At 47.3% G+C, this 26,422-nt stretch overlaps 1 protein-coding gene across 1 annotated transcript in view; it reads left to right on the top strand.

Annotated features, from left to right (window-relative positions):
• Positions 1–10,419: 10,419 nt before the first annotated feature.
• Positions 10,420–26,422, top strand: part of MARCH2 (membrane-associated ring finger (C3HC4) 2, E3 ubiquitin protein ligase) — a 22,888-nt gene continuing 6,885 nt past the window's right edge. Inside the window, exons 1-3 of the mRNA XM_009574394.1 lie at positions 10,420–10,437; positions 11,321–11,547; positions 15,951–16,146. Of these exons, the coding sequence (XP_009572689.1) occupies positions 11,372–11,547; positions 15,951–16,146 (372 nt within the window). The 5' untranslated portion in view covers positions 10,420–10,437; positions 11,321–11,371. The remainder of the gene's footprint in view (positions 10,438–11,320; positions 11,548–15,950; positions 16,147–26,422) is intronic.

The raw sequence follows: 26,422 nt of genomic DNA, 5'->3' as shown, positions 1-26,422 counted from the left end.
GCCGGCCCCGGGCAGCCGTGCGAGCCAGCCGCCCCCAGACTACCGGGCTTTTTTATCGAGCGCTCGCCTCCAGCGCGGTGTCCCGACCGAGGCTGTAAGCTGGCCTCTGCTGAAGGCAGAGCTGCGGCCCCTTCCTGCGGGCCTGCGGCTCTTCCCGGCGGAGGACGGGGAGCGGGCCGACATCCATCCCCTGCGTGGAAAAGCTGAGCGTGTTGCATAGAAACTTAACCTGGGAGAAAAATGTTGCAGGCCTGGAGGTTTGAAGCAGCAATTTTTTATATCTGTTCATCAGACTGTATTTGCACGGGTATAAGTAGTTACTAGCAAGAGATTTCTTTGCAAGTGGACGCCTATGCCTGTTTTTTCTCGTCTTTTGGAGTGCTACTGGTTCTAGCTCTAATGCATATTTTTGACCTACTGAGCACTGTGTGGCATGACAGGGAATGCACTGTCTTGTAGAGCTTGATACAGAGATTGCCCAAGAGAATGAGTTCAGTGTCACAGCAAAACTGAAGAACTTGCTACAGTTGTGTGTTGGAGCACCAGCTGCCTTCCTCTGTAAGGCAGCGTAAGCTTAGAGTTCATGATTTTTCTTAAACTGGGACCTGTAAATTTCTCTATGTCAGTTTTCTTTAAACCAGTTTTATTGAGACAACTTAACTGCTAGTGACAGAGACCAAAACTGCTCGTTTGTGGGATTTGTCCGAGGGATGAGTCTGTGGCTCGTGTACAGGAAGACGATTGTGACATTAGAGGTACTTTTCTCACAGTCTCAAACGTTTGCCCTTGTCATATGAGCATGTTCTCTATCTGATGGAGAGACCAAGATTAAAAACTGAAAAACCATGCGATGGCCTTTGACTGGGACTTCTTGCTTATCTGTGCAATTGCCTGCGCTGTTAGTACCCACAGAAATGGTGCTCACCTAAATGTAGGGTGATGCATCTGCGCTGTATGATGCTATTGCCCCGATGAGAGTTCAGGCTGTTGTGTGACTTGTCCTCTCGTTGGAAGCTGTGCAGAGCTCAGATTTTACAAGCAGACAGGTGGGGGGTGTCTCTCAAGTCAGTGTTGATGATGACTAACTGGAAATGTCAGAGCAGCTCTGGCTTTTCATTAGGCTTGTTTGTATTCGGCGCACCATCCCTGGCAGCGTCCGGAGACGAGGCTGTCCTGCCCTGATGTGTGTGTGATGAAGATCTGTCAGTGGGGATGTGCTTCTCATCCCACACCGTGCCCTTTATTTGCTCGTGCTCAAGGGACTGTTTGTATGCCCCTCTCAACTCTTGCTGTTACCAGCCCTCATTTTCCTTGGGACTCTCATTCCCTTGCTCCACTCTCCTCCCAGCAGGCATTTATCTCTGTGTCTTTCCCTTCTGATACAGTTTCTGCACTTTCTCAACCTTTTTCCAGGTTCTTGTCAAGAATGTCTGTGATGCCGCTGCGGTAGGTCAGCTCCGATGGCCTTGGCCAGTCCCCTTTATCCACCCTGCTCATGGGGACATACAAGCCTGCTCAGTTGCCAAGCTCGCGCATGCACAGAATAATCCTTTTAACAGCTGGATGTTAGCCTTGTCTTTCCAAGGCTTAAGTGTTTGAATACTTTTTTGCATCTCCGAAGGATTATGGAGACAGCTGCAGGGGAGAGCGTTTGGAGGGCTAGAAGAGCCCTGGTTTTCCAGGTGTATTTGAAACTGTGATCTTATGTCACCCTTTGGAAACAGAGGCTTGAAGGAGAAGGAGCTAGGACTGGGAAATCCCTTTGTTGTGTGCACTGTAACAGTGAATTTAGTAACTCCAGCTGAGGATGCAAGGTCTAACTACCCCCAGGCATGCGCAGTGGAGCATTACAGGCAGCCTCCATGAGTAAGGAAGTCTTAACTTTGCCAGGAGTGGACCAGGTGGCATAGGAAACAGCCAAATGTGAGCTTAATGTGTATGCCATGGACATTAAATACCAGCTGTAAAACCTGGATTGTCTGTGTGTGGTTAGCTAATTAACACCACTGGCAGTCTTTAAGTGGAAACAGGAAAAAAAGCATCGGAACTAATGGTTTTTTGTTTCTGATGTGTTTGACTGCCCCTTTTTTGCTGTGGAATTGCACTGAGGCTGTAGAGTGAGGTCACCCCATGCTGGAAGCCAAGGAGACCATGCAGATGAGCAGTATTACAAATGTACTAATTGTAAACAGCTTCCGACAGAGTTCTTGCCTTAACAGATGCTGGAAGAGGGGCTTTCCCATTCTAGATTATTGATGCTGGCCCAGATCAAGCAAGTGTGGGACACAATGTTTCCCTGGGAGGAAGTTAGCATAGATTCCTTGAAACAGCATGACCAAAATCAACCCAAAATGCATCCAGCACAAGCCAGGCAAGTTGAGGCTAGATATGGGCTCTGAGACTCATGTTAGTCCTGAGAGACTGCTTCAGGTCCTCAGGATGTGACTTTGTAGTAGTTCTGCAGGCAGAGATAAAAAGTAAAATGTGCATCTAGGGGCTTTTTTCACTATTGTTTAAAATATCTTTGCTTTTTACACTAAAAACCACAGAAACTTTTCTTAGAAGATGAAGGGAGGAATCAGGCATCCTGAACTATAAACTACAGGATGAGTTTATTTTTCCCCCACTTGACTTTGACTCAGCTTTAGATATTTGGAGATTTCAGAGTTTCCGTTTTCTAAACTGTTTTTTTCCCCCTCCAGATTAAAGTTCATAACTAGTGTGTCTTTTCTGCCCCCCCCGGTCTTACTTACTCTGGTTAACTTATGCTTCTGCATGCTCTTAGCTCAAACCCTTGCCATGAGAGAGAAATGATCTCCGTTTACTTACGTTTGTCCCCTTGAAAACACACTAACCACTTCTAAATTAGTAAGAAATGGGCACACAGTCTCTGTGAAGTAAAAGAGAAGCCACATGAAAAATAAACCTGTGGGTCACTTTTATATGAAGGAAATGAGCACAGCGCCAAATCAATGTGAAGGGTAGGCAAGCAGTTTCCATGAAGTTCGTGTAAAATAGCTTTCTCTGATGCTAAAACGATGGATTAATCTGTGCTGAGGCACAGTTCATGGCTTATTGAGACAGTTAATGTCATGCACATGAATAGCAGGTTCTCCACCTCTCCAAGTCTGGTCTTGTTCTCTTCCCAGCTCTGACTGCAGCAGTGCCATTCCCCGGGGAGGATGCCGTCACACTCACTCTGTCGTCTTTATGCCATGTTTGCCATAGTTAGACCAGGTCGGCTCTAGCTCATCAGCATTGCAGCAACAAATGCAGCTCTGCTGGGAGAGGTGGTTACCCACTTGCTGGGTATTTGGGAGAGTGCTCGGCTGTTTATCCTGCTGCTTAAAAGTGGGGAAGTTGCTACTGGGCTTCTTAGGTTTTGGCCGCCTTTCCTGGTGGTAGAATATGTCTCTTTATAGCTGTGATGGTTACAGGTTGTGAGAGCTCTAAGCACTGATGGTAGAATGCAGAATGGCAAAATCCTGAAGGCATGGACTGACAAAGTGTCTTGGGGCAGGGACTGAACCCTTTGTATCGTCTAGGAAAGTGAATAGCCTGATGGGAGCTGTACTGACCTGCAGTTCTTCCTATCTGTCAGCTGTGCAAATACATTCCCTGCCCCAGACCTCTCTAGGACGAGCAGTATTACAGTTTGGAATCTGTGATTTGTCCCCATTTTCAATCAAAATAGGCATCTGTAAGTTTTCTTCCAGATTTTATGTAGCAATTCTAACTAAACTTTTCAATTCCTGCTATAACACAAGATGATTATGTGTGGTTAACCTCAAGGGCAGGCATGCTGTAAGTGCTCTTGCAATTTTAATCGGTTGTCATGAAGTCAGTGATAGACTGAAGGAAACATTCTCCTGCTGTTCCCAAGAAGAGGGAACAAGGGGCAAGGAGAGGCACTGGCTTGGCAAATATAAGTACAAACAAATCAAACCTAGTTTCTAAAGCATTTCTCTGCACCAAGCTCTTGCAGTCTTGGCTTTAACACTTACTTCTTTGTTTGAAGCTTTGAGAGCTTTAGTCCTGTTTCAGCTGAAAGCTGTTTGGGTTTAGATTTGAGAGTGGTGGGAGGGAAAAGGTAAACCACAATTCTGGACTGTTCTCAACTTTTATTTCCTCCCAGTTTTTCTTGTACTTCCCTGTAGACAAATCAGTCAAGGCCTGTGTCTCCAGAAGAACTAGAAATGCAGCCTAAGCAAAACACTGCAAACTTAACTGGGAGAGACAGAGACTGGGATTTTGCAGCACCGATATCAATTGCGAAGTTTCACTTCAGGATTGAGGAGGGAATTTGTAGCAGTAAGGAGTGGGCAGAAGGGAGACACTGGTGAAATCAGCTAGGATCAACTCATCGTCTTCTTTGGCTGACCATGGAGAAAGAGGATGCGCTCAGTTGGTGCCCGCTTTGGAGCTCTTCAGATGCAGGTGGGTGGTGGGGTCAAAGGCTGTGATGGTGCCTTTGCTGGAAAGCTCTTTGAAAACTGAGTGTGCTAAAGAGGTTTGTACAGTGAAATAGCTAGGTTGAAAAATATAAATAGGCAAGTTAAATTTCTAGATCAAATATCTGTTCAAGATCAGCACGCTGCCTGGTTTCAAGTGGTGGTTGCATGCCAGCCGTGCACTGCTTTGAGCAGTTGGAATGAGCAGGGCTGCTGCGTGCTGGCAGGCGGTTTGTTCCAACTCCAGTTTGTCTCCAAGCAGAGCGTTATTATTTGTATAACAGTGTAAATGGTGCTTTATAAACCAAGGAGGAGAACACTGAGGAGGATGCAAGTTCTTCCTGGCATGGGATTCCCAATCCTGAAATAATGTTTTGCATCCTTCTGAGCAATGCTCTTTGAAGGACTGACCGGTCCAGTGTTGTGTGGGTGCTTCTGTGTTGATCTGGTACATGTGTTACAGCTACACTAAAATTGTTTTTTTTCTGATGGATTACCCTGAGCTGGAAAATCCATTTGTTCTGAATGAACTGAAACTGCCTGGCAAGTGACTGCATAGGACTGGGGAGCCCTTGAGCTTTGGCATTGCTGCAGATGCTGCCTCTCTTTAAAGGGGAGCTCTCTGAAGCGATAGGGCTAGGAAGCAGAAGTATTCTTGCGTTGTTGCTGCTGTTATTTTGGTAGAGGACACGGGTGCAAAGAGAAATGAGAGGCCACATGGCTCTGGTGCCTTCAGGAGGCAGCACTGCTAGGCAGGAGCAGGGCAGGGATGTGCTTGTGGGTGGTAGGACGGTTGTTTTCCCCACTGATGAGTAGCACTTCTGAAAGCATTCCTCTGTGGGCATGATAACTGGTATTCTTCACCCTGGTTCGTGATTTCAGTAAAACTTTCAAGTCTTACTAATGCATTTCTCTTTTCCTGCAGAGTGATAAAAAGCAGAGGGAGGCGGGCAGAGGGTCTGTATAGTTGCATTATGTAGCAAATTGTGCTGCTGTTCACCTCTAAAAGCTGATGTCTTTTGAATACTCAGAGGAGTAGCAGGTGTTTCTCATGTCCCATCTGGTTTTCAGTTGTTTCCTTAAGAAACTTGTTATTAAAATGGCTGAATGGCTGATTTTTGGTTGGAGATACCTTCTGCAAAGAATTTTCTTCTAATGTTGCAATTCGTTTTTCCAGATGTTGGTAATTAAAGTGCAGTAAACTTTCCTTTCATGTGGTCTTGTGGCAGATAACAAGTCTCAGAAGATCTGAGATAACTTCGTTCATTTTGGCACTCCAGCTGTAATGCGTGGCCTGATCTTTCCCAAGTACAGCTTGCAGCGAGAAAAAAATCATCCTTCAGGCTTCTCATTTTTATACTGCTCTTTTTCTCAACATGTAAACTTGAACCTTTTGCTTCTTTCTGAATATTGAGTAACATATTATTATATATTAGGCAACGCTCTTCTAAAATAAAGTTTCATTGAAAAACAAGGGGCTGAACAACATGATAGGTACCCTGAAATCTGGAGTAACGGGAGCCCTCTTGTGTCGCAGCTCTGCTGTGTTCACACGAGGCCCATCCCTATGGCCCTATTGTTTGAAAATTAGGGCTCAGTCCCGGTGGGAGCGCACTGAGAACCACAGGGTGCGTGCCACATGGGTTTCATCTCTGCCAGTCGCTAGTTTGCCAGTGCTGCAAGACATGGTGATGAGGTGTAGCTACTGCAGAGGTTGACAAATATGCTGAAAGTTTTGGAGAGGAGGGATGTGTGTGGATGCAGGCTTTGGAAAACAACAGTATATTGATCACGAAGGCTGTCTGCAATATTTTTTTACCAACGGGGAATAGAAGTCAGATGCTGGCAATGTGTCTGGAAAAAAATGAATAAATCACATGCTGTGGAAGACCATCTCTTCATCTTTGTCTGGAGAACCCTCGGCAGAGTATGTTTAAAGAAACAAAACTGAAAAACAAAGCCATGCAGCAGTTTGGGACCAGTTCTTGGTTTTCTTTGTTGTTTTGGTTTTTTCTTTAGATTAAACCACTTAAGCAACCTTTTAACAGTAGCAGGGAGCACTTCAGGCCACTCATCGCATCCTGTCCGGGCCTGTCTTTGGTGGAGGTATCTCAGGGTGTGTAATCACTGTAGGTGCAAGGGTCTGGAGGCCAGAGCTTGCCCTCTGTGATGTATAGGAGGTGGGGTACCCTGCCAGTCGCCCAGAGTACAGCGGCTACAGGTATACCAGTTAGGCACTGCAGCCACCTGCAGTAAGCAGAGCTGGGTGCTGAAAGACATGTTGCAGGCCTGGGATTGGACTTGGGCCATGGAAAGATGTGCGTTAGCTGGATGAGACAGGGTGTGTGGGAGCAGGTGCTTGCTTAGATGTGGTGAAGGAAGCAATTCTTTGTACTTGTCTCCCTCAGGAAGTTTGTTCAGATGATCTTAGGGCCCCAGGATTTGGGAAATCAGTTTTTGTGGTGAAAAGGAAAGTATTCATGTTTGGAAATGCCCTTTAGCAACTGAAAACCTTCAATTCACAATGAGGTTTGCAGGATCATATGATTGGAAAATGCAGTGTCTGCATACCCAAGTTAGCTAAAATGGATTTGGAAAGCAGGCTGGGTGGCCTTGTTCCTGGGGGTTAAATGTCAGCTTGTGTGAGCGGCAGTCGGAGCTTTGGCGATCTGCACACAGTGAGTGGGTTACTAGCTAAATTAAAAAAAAAAAAAAGGTACTTATGTACAGATGGGTGGGTTACACAACTTGGGTTGTCTCCTGGCGGCACTGTAGTGAAGTGCCACATCTTGGTTACGGTAATCTGGGAAATGGGTTGCTCAGTGAGAGGAAGAGACTTAGCCACTGGCAGCCTTGCCAGAAGGTGGGGTTTTTTTCTTGGTGGAGATGTTCCAGGGAAGTTAATCTGTACAGAAGCTGGTGCATATGAGCTGCACTTGAAGAAGGTGGAGCTGGTTCTAGTCCAGTTTGCACTGGATCGTATCAAAGCCTCAGAATTGCTCCAAGGGTTTACACCGGTTGAGATATTCACCATGTAGACAGGCCACGAGCAGCCCAGAGGAGCCATGACCTGCACCTAACAATTCCCCTTTACTGTGATCATTTGGCCTTAGCCTTTCCTGTTGTTGTCTTTCTCATCTTGACTGTGGCTTTTCTCTTTGTGACTTTGATCAAGGTATTCGTCTGGCCTGCTATGGTTTCCCTGTCTGGGAGAAATAACTGTCTTACTGGGCTGCAAAGTCTAAATATGCAGAACAGAGCTGGGGGACCCTTTAGCTCCTTGTCTTCTACTTGTTCCTGCTGGGCATGTCTTCTGGATGGAGAGCAGTGGTCCAGCCTGATCTCTGCAGTCTTGAGCTGTTCAGTCATTTGAGGGAGTTCTGAAACCCCTGTTGCCCTTTGGATAATGTAAACTGGATCACATATCTTGTTGCAATGCCTGAAGACTGACAAGGGGGATATTTTGCTGGCATGTTTTGTATAAGCTGCGTAGTAGGCAGGATCCTGCACCAGCACTGTGGTCTCTGCCTTGGAGCAGTGAAGAAGCACTAGCTGCTCTTCGAGGAACCGGCTCATCTTGCTGCACGTGTTTGAGTTTTGGAGTCCTAGTGCATAACTCGTTCTTCTGAGCCGACTTTCCACAAACAGCGTTTGTTTTTCTTCAATTTGAGTAATCTCTACAAACTCAGCCCTTTATATCCTGGATCTGCTCAGAAGCTGAGGATACAAAATGTTGCTGAGAAGAGACTTCTGATTTATTTGCTCATGTCTAACTGCGGCAGCAGAGGGGATATTGATAATAAACCTAATGACTTGGAGACCTTTTTTTTTTTTTTTTAAAAAAAAAATGACGACAAGAAATGTATCCCAAGGAATGCGCTCAGAAATCACAGCTGCCCAGAAAAAAACCAGTGTGTAGTGCAAATCAGCTGTTTGGGTTTTGATTCCGACTCCGAGTTTTTGGTGTTTTTGCTGTAACATTGGGTTTGGGTTCGACGAGCTTTTGACAGTTGTGAGAGAAGGCTGTGTGTTGATGAGCTGAGCCTTTAGGGAGCCAGGAAAGGGACTGGCTTGGCTGTACACTGTGGTTCATGTTCAGCTGGGTATGAAATTGGAACTGGAGTGCACTGCAGATGTTATCTTTGGATTTCAGTTACTTCCTCACTAACTGTATCCATGAAAATCTTGCTGCTTTTTCTTTGTATTTGCTGAATGGCATGAGTCAGATATTAAAGCAGTGACTTCAGGTTCCACCCTGGGATGGACCCCAACAAGGAAACGCCAAATAACTTGTAATAGAAAACCGCGCGTTTCCTGATGGACGACAGGGTCGTGATTCCCTTTCAGACCTGAATAGGGCTGCCAGGGCAAGGACACGGTGCTGCCTGTATCTGTCAGATGTGGAACACAAAGAGCCTCAGTATAAATACTCCCAGGACAGATGGAGTGAGGGCAGTTTTATTCCAATACGCAAAATGGACCTTTTCCTCTGGACTTAAAAATAAACAACATTTTGGCTGAACAAATGGAACCGACCTTTTTATTAAAAGCATATATCTTCTCATGCCTGGTTCAGTAGGAGGCTTTTAAAATTGAAAGAACTCCTTAACTTGCAAAACAGCTGACTTAAGTCATTCCGGTAGCATTTATCACTTTACTTTTTGCTCCTTAAAGTTGGAGAGCTTGTAGCCTTTTTTTTTTTTGAAAAGGAGAGCAATAAGAAAAGTGGCTCTAGCCTTGTGTGCTCTTTGCACAGGTGGAGAGAGAGGCTGAGTCAAGGCAATGCTGAGTCTGTTAAGTTTATTTTCAAGTTGATGGAAAGATTCCCATTTGTTTCGATGGGGATTGACCTGCCCACAAGCTCAAGCCTATTCCTGTTAAGATGTGGAGGAAGGATTACATATAGTTATCAACAGCAGCTTTAATAAAGAGATTAGAAACTTTTCTACTAGAAATTAGAAAATATTTGGTAACCTGATGCTACCTAAATTGGCGTCTGGTGATGAGACACCACTGAAGTGCTCTCTCCCTCTTGAACACATTCACCATGAAGGGAGCCATCCTGACAGATGAAGCCCTTGGTTGTGTAAGAGTTGCTTAGTTTCCAAGACATGAAAGAACATTCATGCTTATCCAAATCAGTGTTTTCAGGGCTTCGATGATCACGTTCTTGTACTGGCTTTTTGTTTTCTTCCTCTGTAGTCTGGCCAAACCTCCAACCAGGAACAAGCCCTTATTTTCTTTAGCTATTTTAGTTTGATTTAGGCTTAGCTGAACCTGACGAAACTGCAGTTTCATGGGAATGTTTGACTCCTGTTGTGCACAAAGATCTCGAAACAAAAAAGCATTTCCTTGGATGGGATGGCGAAGGTTTGTTTGCCTGCTTCTACCTCCAGGAGGCGGAGATTGAAGATTCCACCCCCTAAATTAAACAAACCTAATTCTTTTCATATTTCTTCTTTGGTAAGTGTTGGGGTTGGGGTTATTTTTGTTTGGTTTTTTTGGGGGTATTTTTTTTCTTTCCCCCAGACCTTTTATCCTTTTCATTGCTTTCATTTGAGCTTCTTTTATGGGTTTGTTTCTCTCTTGAAATCTGGCCACCAGGATGAGACACCATTCCAGCTATGATCCCAGCAGTACTGGTGCACAGGGATTACTGTGCGTGCCTTACATAAGGCAGTCCTGTTTACAGACACAAGGATTTTGGTCTTTACCAGCAGTACGATGTTGTTGGCTTGTGTTCAGCCTGTGACTAATTGTAACCCCAGCTCTTTATTTCTGCACAGCTGCCTCTTAGGGACCAGACTAAAGGAGATTGGAGAAAATGGGATTTTTCTGAATCTGCAAAGCATGCCTGTCTTTGGGATTGAGATAACCCCTGCCAGGGAGGAACACGGCTGTTGCTGGCAGCTTGGGCGAGCTGCTGCCTTCCCTCAAAGGCAGAGAGCTCTCCCTTCTGCACGTGGCTCATCTGAGCCAGCTCCTGGTTTGTCACGTTGGGCTTTTTCTCTGCATATTCTCCCTGATTCTTGCATTTGCTGCTTGTTCCTTGTGCTCTCTTTGCTGGATAAATCGCAGAGGGTGCTGAAAATGTGATGGTGTGCTTTGCTGTTTGCATGTGGCTGTTACAAAAATCACGATCAGTCTGAACTGTTGAAAGGGAAAGGAGGAAAACTGGCCACTGCCCTTTCCATGGAGCTCTGGGAGGATTTTCAATGCTTTTGGATGGTTAATACCTGCATGTTCACTGTTGGGACATACCACATGGGTTGAGCAAACGGAAGCGTGTGCATTTCTGTAAAGAAATAAAAAAATGGAAAATCAAAGATGGGGTGGGGCAGAGCCTTTTGAGTTTGGTGGACAGGCTTTAAAAGGCTCAGAAAGCACCTGAACGCAGCTGAGAAAAGGGCCTCTCTGAACTGAGCCACACGAAGTGGTTTAAGTGCCGTGTTCAGGTGAAACTTTGCAATTTTTACAGAGGGTATAAACATAAGTTTTCAGGACAGCTCTAGCCAGAATGACAGAGGCCCGTGGGGCTTCTGGTTGCCTTCCGCATCTCTGCGTCGGCACATTTGGTTTGAAAGGCTTCATCAGGTTAAAGGGTGTGTACCAAGAATTCTCTCTGGGAAAGGCAAATTTGCAATTCCGACGCTAAATTATGTAAGTAGGACACTGGGAGCCTTAATTTTATGGTAAGGCAGCTTCACAAAGCCTATTAAAGGGGATAGAAGACTAGCAAAACCCGTGGTTGTTGGGGCCCTGGGGTGCTGCCAGCCCCTGCAGGGCTGGAGGAGGGTGGCGAGGGGGGGCCTACACCATGGCCGGGCAGTCCAGGGTACCCGGCTCTCACCGCTGTGCCATTCCCGCAGGTCTCCGTGCTGCCAGTGCCGGTCCCCGGGGCAGAGGGGCCTGGAGCTGCCATGACGACGGGCGACTGCTGCCATCTCCCCGGCTCCCTGTGTGACTGCCCAGGAAGCGCTGCCCTCTCCAAGTCAGTGGAGGACTCCGACATCGGTCGCCCGCAGTACGTCACGCAAGTCACCGCCAAGGATGGACGGCTCCTCTCGACAGTGATCAAGGCGCTGGGCGCGCAGAGGTAAGGCTGCTTCAGGGAAGGGGCTTGGGATGACTGCATCTGGGCTTTTTTCCCCCTCTTTTTGTGGCCCTAGGGGTAGAAGGAGACAACAAAGTCTTGTTTGTGAAGGAGTTCACCAGGGCGCTAATATTGAGTGCGAATCCTTGTTAGCCAGATGCTTCCCAGGCCTGTGCTCTCTTTGCGGAAGCTCTTGCCGGTTGCACGTGCTGGTGGAATGGGACTTGCGTGTTCATCAAAACCTCCTAGGCCTGCGGCTGCTCCAGTATGAGACAGCACAGGCAACCTCTTGCCATGTGCCTCTGCCAAGTCCTTGCTGAGCAGCGGTGAAGGCGGGACACCATGCTAGCAAGGGCAGCGTGCTGTTCATGGAGATGATTTAAGGGCTGAAAATGGAGCACAGCCCCTGTTCCAAGATGGTCGTGGAGTAAAGGCATGGTGTCGATTTGCAGCCCCAGGGAGAGGAGGGTGTTTGTGTTGCAGGAACTGCAGTGTCCAGCTATTGCTAGAGGGGAAGTGTGGCAGCTTCACTTGCTTAGACAGTTCCTGGTATGACTTCTCATCATGTATTTTGAGCAGCTTCCAGAGCAGAGGACGCTTGGCAGCATTGTTCAGTCCAGCTAGTGAGACACATTTTGTGTTCAAATCCTGTCTGAACAGCTGTTATTTTTTTTCAATTAATTTGGCCAAATGTTGATGAGGTGTAAAAGCGATGTCTGCAAATGTGGGGGAGGAAAGCAGGAAAGCTAGATGAGAACTGAGGCAAACGTAATTCCTATATCTAGCAAACCTGGATCAGGTCAATAAAAATGCAAGGGGAACTGAGCTTGCTCTCTGACAACAGATAGGTTGGGTGAGTTTTGCAACCCCTTAAAACTTGTGGAGGTGTAAAAATCAGGTGAGGAAACTGCCTGGGATTACAGGTTAAAAAAAACCAACAGGATTCCTCATGTGCATGTCTTCATGGCATAACAGTCTGTTTATTTTGGTGGTGATGGGTTTCAGTCTCTTCCTTGTCACCAGCACTTAGCAAAGTGCAGCCAGGACCAGTGTGACTGTACTGGGAGGTTGAATTAGTGATACGGTCTCTACAGCCTGCTGGAAAACTGTGTTTGAGGGTGTGTCGTGTGGGAGTGTGACCAGGCTCCCTCCCCCCCGGATAGGAAGGACGGAAAATGGAGTCTGACAAGAATTTTTTTTCTCGCACTGTCAGCAAATTTTTCCTTCTGGATTGTTTATTGGTAGCCAAGGTTATATTAATGTGCTGGAAATATGAAACTTCTCAAACAGGAAGAGAACAGATGAAGTATCTTACAGATGCTTTTCTTAGGAAATAACAGATGCATGAGAGCACTGGAGGCTTGGGGTTTTTTTGGTCTGTCCCTGTCACTAAGGCTGTGTGAGCAGACTGTAATTTTGCTGTTCTGATGCAGCACTGAGCTTTATATAAAGGTTACAGAATCATCAAATAATTCAGATTGGAAGGGAATTCTGGAGGACATCTGATCCAGCCTCCTTTCAGAGCAAGGCCAACTTCAAAGTTGGATCAGGCTGCTCAGAGCCTTGTCCAGTGCAGTCTTCAGTATCTCTGAGGATGCAGTTTCCACCACCTCTCCAGACTCCTGTTGCAGGGATTGTCCCGCCTGAAGAAGTCCCCTAAATAAAAGGCACATGAAAATAAGTAGAGAACAAGGGTCAGTGGTTCACCAGTGATGTTTAGCAGAGAGAAGGGGATGGTGCAGTGGGTGTACATTGCTTCACAGCCCTAAATATGATTAAAAAGTCCAATTGGGATGAAACTGCTAAACATTGTGTTGAAAGTGGTAGAGATCTCCTATGGTGCACCAGGAGAGGAGTCTTGCTTCTCCTTTAGTGAGCTGATGTGCACTTCCTTGCTGGCTCTTCTCTTCCCTTCATGTCTCACCACCGTTTTTCCCCAGTACGCTCCTTTTCCTTGCACTGTGTTTCCGTGTCTTGCTCTTGCTTTCTGTTTTGTCTGGTTGTGCAAACTAATGGAAGTACCGCTACCGCTTTTGAAGATTGCAGATTGCTTGTTCTGACTGTTGTGTTGCGATCCCACAAACTTCTTTTGCAGTCAGGTGTTTTTTTTAAAGTCAGAATAGCAGTGGAGTATGAACTGTGACATGGGAACAGTGAGGCTTTTGTACTGTCAGCAATATGTGGAAAAAGGTGATAGATGATATAGCTCACCTGGATTTCAAGAGGGCACGCCATAGGGGCTTTGAAATAAAGATGTTCCTTTCTCACCCTCCCTCCCACCCCCAAATCTGTGCAACTATGGATGTAAGAGAATGGTTGTTGTGTGAAAGAAATAGCTGGTTGGAAGGTGAGAAAGAAGTGAGATACTAGTGAGTGGCTTGTTTTCATAGTCCAGGGAGGGTAACCCTGCACTGGGCCTCTGTTGTCCAGCATTTTATTCCTAAATGATCTTAATGAATGGCGAACACTAAAGAGATGTATTGAATTGCTGAGAATAGTGAACTTCAGTGTCTAGAGCCATTTGTGGTTTCCCAGGGAGCCCAAGACATCCTCATTATGGGGCTGGCAGATGTGGCACAGGGCTTCTAGGAAACCTGTGCCTTCGAATGCCAGCTGGGATGCCCTTGGACCTAAAATGGCACTAGATGCCTGAGTTTAGGGAACTGAACATTATTGGAAATGACTGCGGGCTAAAACAATGGTTGCAGTTCTGTGTGCAGTGATGCAGATGAAGAACAATAGTCCGGGATTTACATATGTGTTCACGGGTTTGGAGGAAGGAGATCTTGGGCATGTGGCAGTTATGTGCAGCAGTGACCAAAAGGCAAATAAGATGCTAAGATTCAGGAAAGCAATGAAGAACAGAACACAGTCACTGCAGAAATCCTTGGTGTGCCTGCATCGTGAAAACCGTAGCTCTTGTCCCTGCAGCTCTAAAAGGATGTTTTAGAAATACAAGAGGTAGAGGGAAGGGTAGTGAACGTGATCAGAAAGGTGGATGTGTTTCTGTCTAATGCATAACTGAATAGGCTAGGACTCTTCTGCTTGTGAAAGAGGTGACTGAGCAGGCTATGATGGAAGTCTGTAAAATCTGGGGGGTGTGGAAAACATTGTCTTTTACAGGACAAGAATTAGGGGATAGTATGCAAAACAAGCAAATAAGAGGTTTCAAGTGAAAAGGACTTGGTTCTTTGTGCAGCTAGAGAAAGTCCTTGCTACAGGAGGGCACTGGATGCTCTGAGTTTATGTAGGCGCAAAAAAATTACTTTAGTCTATGATGGAAATTTGTCACATGAATATCATCTGATACACCTGAGCTAATGGTGGCTGGATGCTGGAGCAGTAGCACTAATAGTCCACGGTCAGCAGTGCCAGTTAGAGGCGTGAGGGAACATCTTGGGAACAAATGGGTGGTTTGAGTGCGGTCAGCAGTGCAGGCCTCCTGTGGGGAAGGTTGCAAGTGTCTCTGAAAGCAGTTGATACTTCCCTTGATAAGCATCTCTGGTTCTGTACGGTCCCAAGAGAGCAGATCTTGAGCATGATCAGAGAGTTTTGATTCTGTAGTTGAAACTTCTAGCCAAGGAGGGGGTGAGAAGTGGTTGTTGAAGCACCAAGGCATTTCTGCAGCCAGTTAAAGGCCCAAATGCTGCAGAACAGTTCTATGCGTGGCGGTGTGCACATAGGATGCTGAGTGAGTTACTGCACTGTGATGGGCAGCAGGTTTGTATGCCAAGAACTTAGTCTGGGTGACTGCTTGCCATGAAATGTGTTGTGTCCTTGGAGAGCTGAGCTTCCAGGGTCAATGTAGTTGTGTCTTTAGATATCGCTGTTCCTTACACAGTTACTGCTAAACCCAGGATGCAGAGCAGAGATGGGGTGAGAGTGGGTAGGCGATCTGATAAGGGCATCTATGATTGCAAACCTCTTGAGTGGCTCCAGGTGGCTGGGGGCACGCTGTGACTAGCGTGGATCATCTGGCTTCACTTTGGGCTTCTGGATTTGCATCAGTGCTTCAGGGTTGGTTTCAGATCCGGTGTCATCCTCTCTGCCCGCTGTGAGCGGAGCTGGAGACTGTGGGACACATGCACTGCGGTCCCTTCTGTGGCCAGCTGAGCTGGCCAGGCTGACGTGCCAGCTTCTCTTGGGTGTTGTGGTGCTCATCAACACAGCTTCCAGATTTTACTGACCTAAAATGTCCCGGGCACCTCTGTGCTCCCCTGAGACTGGTTTCTTGCTGCAGCGGGCTGCTTTGGAGAGTTGCAGTGCACCTGGCACACTCTGCCACACACTGCCTGCTCTGCATTTACCCTTCTGGGGCTTGGTGGAATCGGACCCCGTTCTCCAATGTGGCTGTATCATTCTGCCTGCTCTGACCGTGATTTCATTCTGTTTGTCTGCCCCTTTAGTGATGGTCCCATCTGTCGAATCTGTCATGAAGGTGGAAATGGGGAGGGACTGCTTTCCCCGTGTGACTGCACAGGAACACTGGGCACCGTGCACAAGAGCTGCCTGGAAAAATGGTTATCCTCCTCCAACACAAGTTACTGTGAGCTCTGCCACACAGAATTTGTTGTAGAGAGAAGACCGAGACCTTTGACAGAGGTACCACTTTCTTCCTGCTTCACTTTTACTTCTTTACCATTTGAGATAAAATGACTGATTTGCCCTACTGTCCTTGTGATTCTTGCTGTCTCCTCCTCCTCGCAGTACCTTAGCACTCACAAAGAACAATTTATGTAGAGAGATCAAGTCTGTTATCAGACCAAGTGACGTAGTTGCAAAAATGCAGTAGCGATGTTTGGGGCAACTCTTACCTGTGAACCCCCCACCTATCAGTGGCAGGCTGTAGGACTACAGAAAACATTGGACTTGTAGATATACTTCAATGCCTGAGCATCGAAACGCAGAGGTCACCACATGACCGACTGAAATATGAAGTTCTCAGAAATATTCTTTTTTCCTGTTAATTTTAATCTTATCTCAAAGTGTTGCATTAGTGCAGCTCTCTTGCATGTGACTTCCTTGTCATGTTCTGCTCTGAAAAGTGAGATGTGGCGATTGCTGATACTTTTCATAAAAGACCCGTTCTCCCTTGACTAATATTGATGTGAGCGAGCCTCTGCTGAGCTGTGGTGCCCTGCCACTGCCTTGTGTTCCCCGCAGTTGAAGGAGAAAGCAGGACATGGCTTAGCTAGTCCTTATGTTCCTCTTTGCCTTGACTGTAGGAGGACCAGGTTCCTGATGGGTCCATCAGCCTCAGAGTTGGAAGGTACAATCCAGATTGTGGTTGGTGGGTTGGTTTGGGTTTGTTTTGTTTTTTCTATCACAAGGTGCTCTCCATTCCCCTGTTTAGACAGTCTGCTGTGCTCATATTTCAGACTTCCTTTGGCCCCTGACGTTTATAGCAGCTGCCAGTAATGAAGCCCTTCATTACTGTCCAACAAGGGCAGCTTGGACTAGACAATCTTCTGACCTAAGAATTCAAGTGTACATCCCCAAAGAGGAATAAGTAAATCATTGAGTTACAGTACAAAAGGCTGTAACGGTTTGTTTTAGAACACGGTTTAATCTGTCTAAATATGTGTGAGTTGTGTTGGCAGGTGAGCAGGCGATGTTGATATGGCTACTGTTTCTGACAGTGCTGCAGGACCATGTAGGAGGGTGTTGCTGGCACACCTGAGGTCCAACCTGGAAGATCAAAGCAAGGTCCTGCAGCCCTGGCTGCCAGCACCGCATTCAGATCCCATTCACTGCCTGTGAAACTGCAGGGAGGCTCTTCCCTGTGTCAGCTTGCTGCTAGGTTGAGCTTGGGTGTTCATTCAACACAATGTGCAACTGCAGAGAAGCATCAGTCTGCAGGTGGGGATTTACAGTTAACAATTTTGGGACTCCCCCAGTCCTGCAGCCATCAGCAATGAGAGAAGTGGGAAAGCGTCATCCAGAGCCACCACTGCAAATACTCCACTTCTTTGCGTGCACCCTGTCCTTGCAGGGTTTTTCATCACGTGCCTCCCTGGCAGTGTTTGGACTTTGGCACATAGCTCTGGTTTTTGTTTCAAAAGTTACTTTTCCTGTTGATAGCGTTTCAAACCAATGCAAAGCAGTGCTGCTGCTGCTGCACTGTCATCAGTGAGGCTGCAGAAGGAGGTCTGTGGGCTGATTCTTAACAATGGACTACTGTTACCTGCCAGCTATCGGAGATTTGTGGGTGCCTGTACCAGAAGTGTATGTGTGGGGAGTGGGGGTTAATTCTGGTTTGTAACTGTGACTGCTCTTGTCCACTCTCTCCTTCCCCTTGCTCCATCAGTTAGGTTAAAACCGAGTCACAATTGGAATTCTAAGTTGCTTTTCCCATCTCTCTTTCCGTTCCCATCAATTCTAGAGGTTACTTCCTTTCCCTTCCCACCTCCCTCTGGAAACGATGCCTGCCCCCTTCTCCTTCCTGCAGTCCCCAGCTCTCCTTCCAACACTTCCAGCTCCTCTGGGTGCCCAGCGAGCCTTGGAGGGGAAAAGAGTCCCCCAACTGGGGAAACATTCAAGCTTCAGTTTGCAAAATTGATATTCAGTTTTAATGATTGTTTAATTTACAACTGACTGTCATTGACTTGACAGCCCCAGACAGGGGAAGGCTTTAGACTACAGTGCTAAACCAAACCATGTATTTAGCAAAGCAATTTGTAAAAGAGCATTACATCAGTGGTTAGTGCTGTCTTAGTCTTATGGCTTTTGTCCCAGCTGCTAAAACATATAAAATGGCTCTTTGACCAAAAACTCTCAAATGATTGTTTCAGAGGTTGAAAACCACTGCTTTAGAACATTTGGGAAGGGCCATATCTGGGCTTTGAGGACACACTGCAGGCAATCCCAGTAACAGTGAGCTTGCTAGGGCTTATGTGGGCCAAAATTTTGAGTGCAGGTTTCAGATGTTTTAGCTTAAGAGCTAGTAAAATATTCATGCCCAGAAACAAACATGTGGAAGGGCGTTTAGCCATAGTTCACAGATGCTGTAGCACCTCGTAACAAGTACAGGCTTAGAAAACTGCATACTTGAGCAAAAGCTCAAAGACCAGTGTATATTGGAGGAGTTTCTTCTCTGACACAGACATCTGTGTCTCCAGCAGGCAAGAGGAGCTTGCTGGTACAGTGCGACAGGAAAGTCATGAGTTCTCTGTGCACCTTCTTGTCTGTACTCCAAGGCGAATGAGTGAGCAGCCCAAGACAGTCAAATTTTAATTCCTGTTGAAATCTGTGAAGAGCCCCTCTGAACTGGAGCTTGTAAGGGTATGGTGACCAGCAAGCAATCTGAGAGCATTGAGAGGTGATGGGTGGGCAGCATTTAACGAGCCTCAAACACAAGAGAAATGTCACTGTTTTCAGAGAGGAATAGACCCCTCAAGCCATTACTGATAGCTGTCAAAGGCTTTGGGATGTGAATTATTTGTTACTTCTCGTGTTTGGGGACTGTCTGTGAGCACAGCAAAGGGGATGACCTGCCCTGTTCTGGTGTCTCCTGTGTCTGCTAGGAGAACAGCTTGCATAAAGTGCTGTTAGTGCCTTTTGAGTTTGGAGGCTGGTAAGCACTTGATGAAAAGTTGCCAGTTAGCCAGTGAGAGTGATCCCTGCCATAGAGCAGAGTCTAACGTGGAGCTCGCCATCATCATACAGCCCTAGAGCAATTCCCTTGTCTGCAGTTCATTGGCAGCAAGCTTATTCCCTGGTTTGAGGAGCAGCCTGTAGCCTGGTTTAATAAATCCCATGGTAGCAGCCTGCTCTTGCTCTTTCCCAGGGGCCAGCAGCGCTCCCCCACCATGCAATGGAGTGCTGCAAGTCTGGTACAAGCTGCACTGAGCAGCGTGTGTGCTGTCACTGAGGCACGCGAGTGTGCTGGGTCTCCACACGACGCAGTTCAGCTGACTGGCGTGTGCACTGCACACCTGGCATGTCACGAGTGGAGGGCTCCTGCTAGAGCGAAATGGCTCACCTGGCTGGAAAGACCGCCTGGTTTTGTTGTACTACTTCCACCACGCTGTAAAACCCTCTGATCCCTGCCTGGATCTCCCCCCCCAATCTGGGGAAAACGTCCTGGAGTTCAGTTTCTTGTTTTCCTTGGGAAAACTGCTCTGAGCTTCTGCACCACCGAAATCTGTGCTCAGAAGTAGTGACAATGAGTGTGCTTTGCCATGTGATGTTTGCTTAGGCTTTTTGTTCACGTAGACGCCAACTTACAGAACTTGGCTGCTTTCAGAAGCACGCCTGCTGATAGCAGAGGCTCTGCCCTTAGTGCGGGGCCCTTCTGAAAGAGCTGATAACTGCTTTGCCAGCTTGCTGGTGCTTTCCGTTAATACCCTCTGTCTGCAGTCTGGTGTAATCTCATCCCCACGCCAGATTGGGCCGCAAGTCTTCACCAAATGCTTTTGGGAAGTGGCATTCCCAAGTTGGTCATCTGTTTCTGAGAAGAGGGCTAGAGAAAGAGGCTGCTTAGTCATTTAAAAATTACACTGTTCCCTCAGCCTTCTTATCTGAGAAATTCTCTGCTCCTTTGTTGCAGGGAGGGGTGGGGAGCATTTTGAAACTTTCAGGGAAGTGATGCTCGTTTGTGAGTACGCTGTTTAGTAGCTCCGATAAAAATCCACTCTTCAGCAAGTAAAACTGGGAAGTCAAGTGAGCAAAGGAGGATGAATGGGATGGAGACAAGGACTGGGAACGATGCGGGAGCATGCTTTATGGCAGTGGTATTGATAAAACGGTCAGTCCCAGGTGTGAAAGGGTATTCGGGCATCCTAGCGCTCTCCTGCTGTCTTGTGGCCACCGTGAAACCCACAAGAGAAATTAAGTGACACGCTACCTGCTGATGTTGGTCCTCACGGGAGAAAGCAGCTAGCTCTTGCTATTTGCTCTGCTATGTCCTACCTTTCCAGCCCAGGGAGACTTAGAGCTGCTTGTAGTGGCTGCGGTGGTCACTGGTCAGCATGGCTGATCTCCATGGGAATGGGCCATCAGCCCCATGAAAAACTAGCTCTGTCTACGTGTGTTTGAAGAGCCTTCAGAAGGAGAGAGGCTGAGGGCTGACTGTGGACTGCAGGAGGCGTTTTGGCGAGCGTTGTGGGGAAGCTACAGGTCGACTTGAAATGCTTCTGCGGAAGCTGCAGAAAGTTCTTGAAAGTCAGGAAATGCCACAACCAAAATTGCCTTCGGTTTTACTTGAGTCGTCTTGTATATCTGCATTACAGTGTGGTCTCTACGTGGTCACAGACTGCATTTTCCGGGATCAGTGCAGGGTGAAAGATGCCCACTAGCTAAATTGGTTTATCTTGCTGTCTTGTGTGGCTGTGTGCTGTGTGCTCTTGTATCCCTGCTCACAAGGCAAAATTACTCATTTCCCCATGGGCTTCTCTGGGGTACTTATTGCTGTGATATCAGAGCACTTCACAAACAGTAATTTAATTTTACAGCCTCCTTTAGGGAGGGAAGACGGCAACCTCATTCAGCATGAATTAAAGAGAATTTTTTAATAGAGTTGGATTTTTATTTTCTTTAAGCAGCCATTTATTTATGTTGTGGTCTGTTCAATGTAAAAATAGTAACAGTGTTCACTTCCCGTGTGCCTGATCTCTGAACTGGGAGTGGGGGACTCGTCTGAGTCCGGAGCCAGCTCTGGCAGCTGCAGGCTGGCCCATGGGTGTGGGGAGGATATCTCCTGCAGTTCAGCCTAAGAAGCTGGTTGAAAGCTGAAAAAAACACGAAAGACACTTGTTAACTGCTAGGCTGTGAGATTGATGGGCTGAATGCTCTTTTGGGGACATGTTTTGAACCACTGCAGGTGAAGATGGAGAGTAGAATTGCAGTCCCAGGTGCCCAGGGAGGGTCTGTAGCCAGAGGTGCAGGATGCTGCCACGCCGGTGCCTGTGCTGTGAAAGGGCAGAGTGGCTTCTGCTTGGCTCTCTGAAATGGTCTCCAGCATAAGAGGGTTGTGGACTGGGGCTCTCGAGTGAGGAGCATGTCCCCAGCAGAGAACGAGATGGTCAGGCCTTGGAGAGGGACGGTTTTCCAGTACTTGACTTTCCTACATCAATCTTAGTTTAATGTGCATCCATATGTTTACAGGGAAGTGATCTGAATCCATGAGACTCTAGCCAGCATGGCTGGCATAGTCAAAAAGTGCAAAATATGTTTCTATGTTACCTGGAAGACTTCAGCAGTAGATATTTAGATAAAGTGTTCAAACCGTAAGTTGCAGTGCATACAGCTTTCCTGGAACAGGTAGTTTCTTCTTTGTCCAATAACGTTAAGCACAGAAAATGCACAGTTGCTGCCTAGGATTCATCTTCAGGAAATATCTGTATCTTTGCTGTCCAGAGCATTGTAGAAGAAGGAGCACAGGCCTTTGGAAATGCAGCATTGCTTCATTGTCTGAAGACAGCTCTTTCTCCCAGGCCACGGACGGTCAGAGAGTTCTCTGTGCAGGGTTGGGTTTATTTGCCCTAACTTTTTGCACCTTAAGTTTGCCTCAGCTAAACGTTGTTCTTTAGAGTCCTATAGTCTATGGAGAGAAGGAAATGCCTCTTGTGATCAATTAATTCCTGCCTCCTTAGAAATCTAAGTTAGGATGGGTCAATTTGTCTGGAGGTGCCTGCCTTTTTCTGGCTGTAGGAGAACCAAGGTAAGTGCTGTTACAGGCAGCTCATTGTACGAGTCTGAATATCCCCCCCTCTTAGTGTTCTCCCTTCCACATAAACACCTTTCTCTGGTCTGCAGCTAAATGCATCACAAACCTATTTTCTCTTACAAAGTGCTCTCCCCACTGAAGATGCTGTGTCCTCTAGGATTTAAGGCAGAACTGCATGGATTGAGACATTTGGTACTGTATTGGATGCGTCATGTAGTTCTAGAAAGCATTATCTGTGCTGTGGCTGCTGTGGCTTTGTTTCTACAGCCACAAGCAAACATGTCCCTTCTACATGGCTCCTGGTCTTCTCCCTTGCTGCAGCCCGCTGCCCACAAAGTGAGGTGGGAGCATGGATCGGTCTGTGTTTTGTGTACCTGAGCACACTCCTCCCCGTTTGCCCTCTTTGCTTTCCCAGGTTACCAGCAAAAATATTTCCTTTCCATGGCCACCTTGTTTTGTGTATTTTGCTGTGGCACTGACCCTCTCATTTCTCTTTTCAATTCATTAACCACTTGTAAAGTGGTTTAACTTTAACCTATTGTTAATTTTGTCCCCTCTGAGTGTTTGTAAATGGGAAACACCACCTCCGCCCCCAGAGACTCCTGTTTCTGCCATCTGCCAGTGCTGCGAGTCAGCTTCGGTTTCCCGTCTCCTTTGGCCCGCACTGCCCATCGGACAGGCGCTGCCTACTCGGCCTGGCGCAATCCTGGTGTTGGGCAATCAGCGCTGCGGGGTGCGTGCCGAGCAGTCGAGGTCTCTGCGTGGAAACGTCCCAGGCTGGCAGCTCGGGCAGGCGTCAGAGCAGCAGCTGTTTAATCCCAGCAAAATGTCAGTCCATGTTAAAGAGGAAGGATGTATTTTTGTCCACGCATCATGTAAATCCTAGGGAGAGGAACCTAGGGGTTACAGGACTCAGCTGTGAGAGTGGGCATGAATTTCTGGTGCTGAGGCCAAGGCTCTGGCTTTGCTAAAATTACCAGGATGTCGAAAGCCAACATATCCTGGTGGTAAAAGCTAATGAGTGTTATGTGTGACTTGTTCATAATGCTTCTCTAAGCGTTTAATACCTTCGCTAAAGCAAAACTCATTTGAGACAGCTCACTAATTCCAAAAAAGATTTCTCTGGTGAATCAGTCACCACTGGAGCAGTTTAGCCACACCCTTTATTCCCGTATTTCTGTCCTTGCAAGCAGGCCTCATGATGGAGCCCCAAGAAAATTCTGCTTCCATGTCTTCAGTGCTGGTGCTTTCCTGCAATATGTGCGTTGACATGCTTTATTTAAAAATGGCAGCTTTAGTAGTATCTGCGTGTCCCTATGCCTCTGCAAAACAGCTCCTTCCAAGGGTAGTATGCAGTACAGGAGACTGCCAGTTTTTTGCTCCTACTGTTTTTATTTGTGTTTTATTATGCAGTTTTGATTAAAAGATGCTTATTTTTCACTGACTGCTAATACCTTTGGTTCACTTAAGCTGGATATTTTACATAGGTCAGTGGATTTTTTTTTTTTTTCTTATAAGGAAAGTACAACTTCCAAACACAGCTGTCACCTGCAACAAAGCGTGTTTGAAATTCTCAGAGATGTTTGCTTGGCTGTTTGGGTCACGCTGGCATAGGGGACACCTTCTGTGGGTCTGCCACATGCAGTCTTTCTACTGCATCTCGCTAGTCTCCCGTACCTCCGTAGCTATGGGAGGTGCTGCTGGGATGTCTCTGGTACAAGCAAAGTGAGGTTTGCAGGGAGCAATAGTGATATTCTTATTATTCCTGCTTATGTTATTAGGAAAAGAAATTTTGCCTCCGAGTGCAGCGCCCTGTGCAGCAATCGCTGCCCCCCCTCCAGTTCAGAGAACTGAGATGTGACGTAAACTCTCCCCCACCCTTCCCCCAACCTTATCTTCCTCACAGACAGAGTTTTTTCTTTGCTTTCCTTGAACTCTTCTGCTAAACTCACTGCACCGATCTCTGTCTTGTCTGTGCTCCTCTACCCCCTTCCCCAGCTTGTCTCTCTCCTTTCTCAGTGCAAGCCTATGTTAGACTCCAGTATCTAGTGAAAAACGAATCATTCTTGGCTCCAGCTGAGTCCCACTCATCTCTCATCTTTTCCTTTCTCTCTTTGCTTGCATTTACTGTCTGGAAATGCTCTTCTCAGATCCCACCCTAGGTCCTCTTGGTATTTCTCTGTGCAGTCCCTGGCACTGCTCTGCAAACCTGGAATGGCCTCTTTAGGACCAAAACTGGAAATAATTCATCCCTGCCCTCTTGGCACTTACCAGCGCTAGTCTCTTCCTTACATGTCCATCTCCACCACTTTGTCCAGCCTTGTCTGTGCCCTGAGGATCTAGAGGACCTGCTACCAGTGGGGTTTCTCTGGGGTGCAGCTGCTGTGGTGCTGTGATCTTATATTTGTGCATGTCGTGGCGCAGCATTTCCCGTGCTGACACCGACCACGGAAGGACCTGCTGCTATGTAGGAAAGCGTCCTGCAGTGCTACTTGGGTCAGTTCCTCTCCTGTCCACCATTTCTAGCGCCCCTGCAGCTCTTGCTCTCCTATGCTTCCCAGTGGCTGGTGCCAGGCTGAGTGCATGGGGAAGGTTCTCATGCCCGTACAAGGAGAGATTCAGCTTGTTGATGTTTGTGGAGCATCTATGGCAGGTGGTTGCGCAGTGGGGGAAAGGAGGATGAGGAGGGGCAACTTTGCAGCATTTTACTGCTCTGCTTGCAGGGCTAGGTGTGTTTCTGGGTCTTGGCTTCCTGAACTCTGGTTACTCCGTTGGAAAACATCCCTCCCCACCTTGGTAAAGGAAACAGGACCATCCTGCTGGGGCTGCCCATGGAGCTCGGTGGCCTACAAGAAGGTTTTGGTGGACGCCCAGAGAAGGGATGTGATTGTCCCTCTTCTGAAGCTGCGTTTTTTGATTTGATGCATTTCTCGGGGCAGGGACAGGGCTAATCGTACTGCTGTGAATCAAGGTTATGTTTTTCTTTCTGGCTTACATAGCCAGGCACCAGGTCAGCAGCAAAAGGAAAATCAACAGGCGCCTGAGTAGCCGCAGGCTAACTATTTGGTGGACAGCAAGAACATGGGATATTTTGTAACACAGCTGGCTTTACACAGCCAAATATTCCTGTTGTTGCTGTGGCTTGCTTCATACTGTAGTTGTGAAGCACATGGGGAACTTTGTGGCAGGGTCAGCTGGTGAGATTGGCAGGTCACGCTGGTCCTGAACGGCGCTCACCGGAGCGGGTGGTCCAGCTGCGAGGCTGGAAGAGACCCGAGCACATGTTGGCCAGAGACTGCTTGTCCCACCGGTGTGGGTACCGCACTGCGCTGGTCCCCCTTGGCATGGGACTGCCATCGGCGGGCACATGAATGCTGCATGCAATGTGTTTTATGAAACAGGGGCTAATAGCTCACCGCCATGTACATTTTGCAACACAAGGTAAGAGAGCTGTAAAAATCAATGAAAGCTTATTCTCAAACACCCATTTATAACCCCCCAGAAAGACTGCAAGGTGCTGAGCACTGCTGGGACAGTCCCTCATCAGTGCATTCTCCTTGGTCCCAAGTGGCAGAATGCAGTCCAGCTCCGAGACATGCAGAGTTGCAGGTGTTGGGATGGACTGTCTCGGAAACTGCTCTGTTACACTTTGAGCTCTGCTTTTGGCTTCCAGAGGAGCTGATGATGTCCTGGTGCCTTTTTCTGCATGCCCTCCTACTGCCTTCCGTCACCTGGGGATCACCCTAGTTTCATGGGCACTGCAACACCCAAAGATCAGATACTCATCATCCCATAGCTCTGCCGTGGGTCCAAGAAATGAGCTCCCTTCCACAACCCTGCTGATCCCAGTAGAAAGAACATCTGGAAAAGCCTCAGGATCATGCTGGAGGACAAAGAAATATGGTTGTACCCAGATAACTTCTTGTTGCACAAGCAGAGAGAGGTTGTTGCCAGCAGGGTGGTCTGGGACCCAGCTCATAGCTCATCATCCCATAGCTCTGCCGTGGGTCCAAGAAATGAGCTCCCTTCCACAACCCTGCTGATCCCAGTAGAAAGAACATCTGGAAAAGCCTCAGGATCATGCTGGAGGACAAAGAAATATGGTTGTACCCAGATAACTTCTTGTTGCACAAGCAGAGAGAGGTTGTTGCCAGCAGGGTGGTCTGGGACCCAGCTCATAGCCAAAGTGGGCAGCAAGCAGCCAGCTCTACC

The sequence above is a fragment of the Fulmarus glacialis genome, unplaced genomic scaffold, assembly GCF_000690835.1.
Source record: "Fulmarus glacialis isolate BGI_N327 unplaced genomic scaffold, ASM69083v1 scaffold25573, whole genome shotgun sequence".
Lineage (NCBI taxonomy): Eukaryota > Metazoa > Chordata > Aves > Procellariiformes > Procellariidae > Fulmarus > Fulmarus glacialis.
This window is presented reverse-complemented; position numbering and strand designations above follow the sequence as displayed.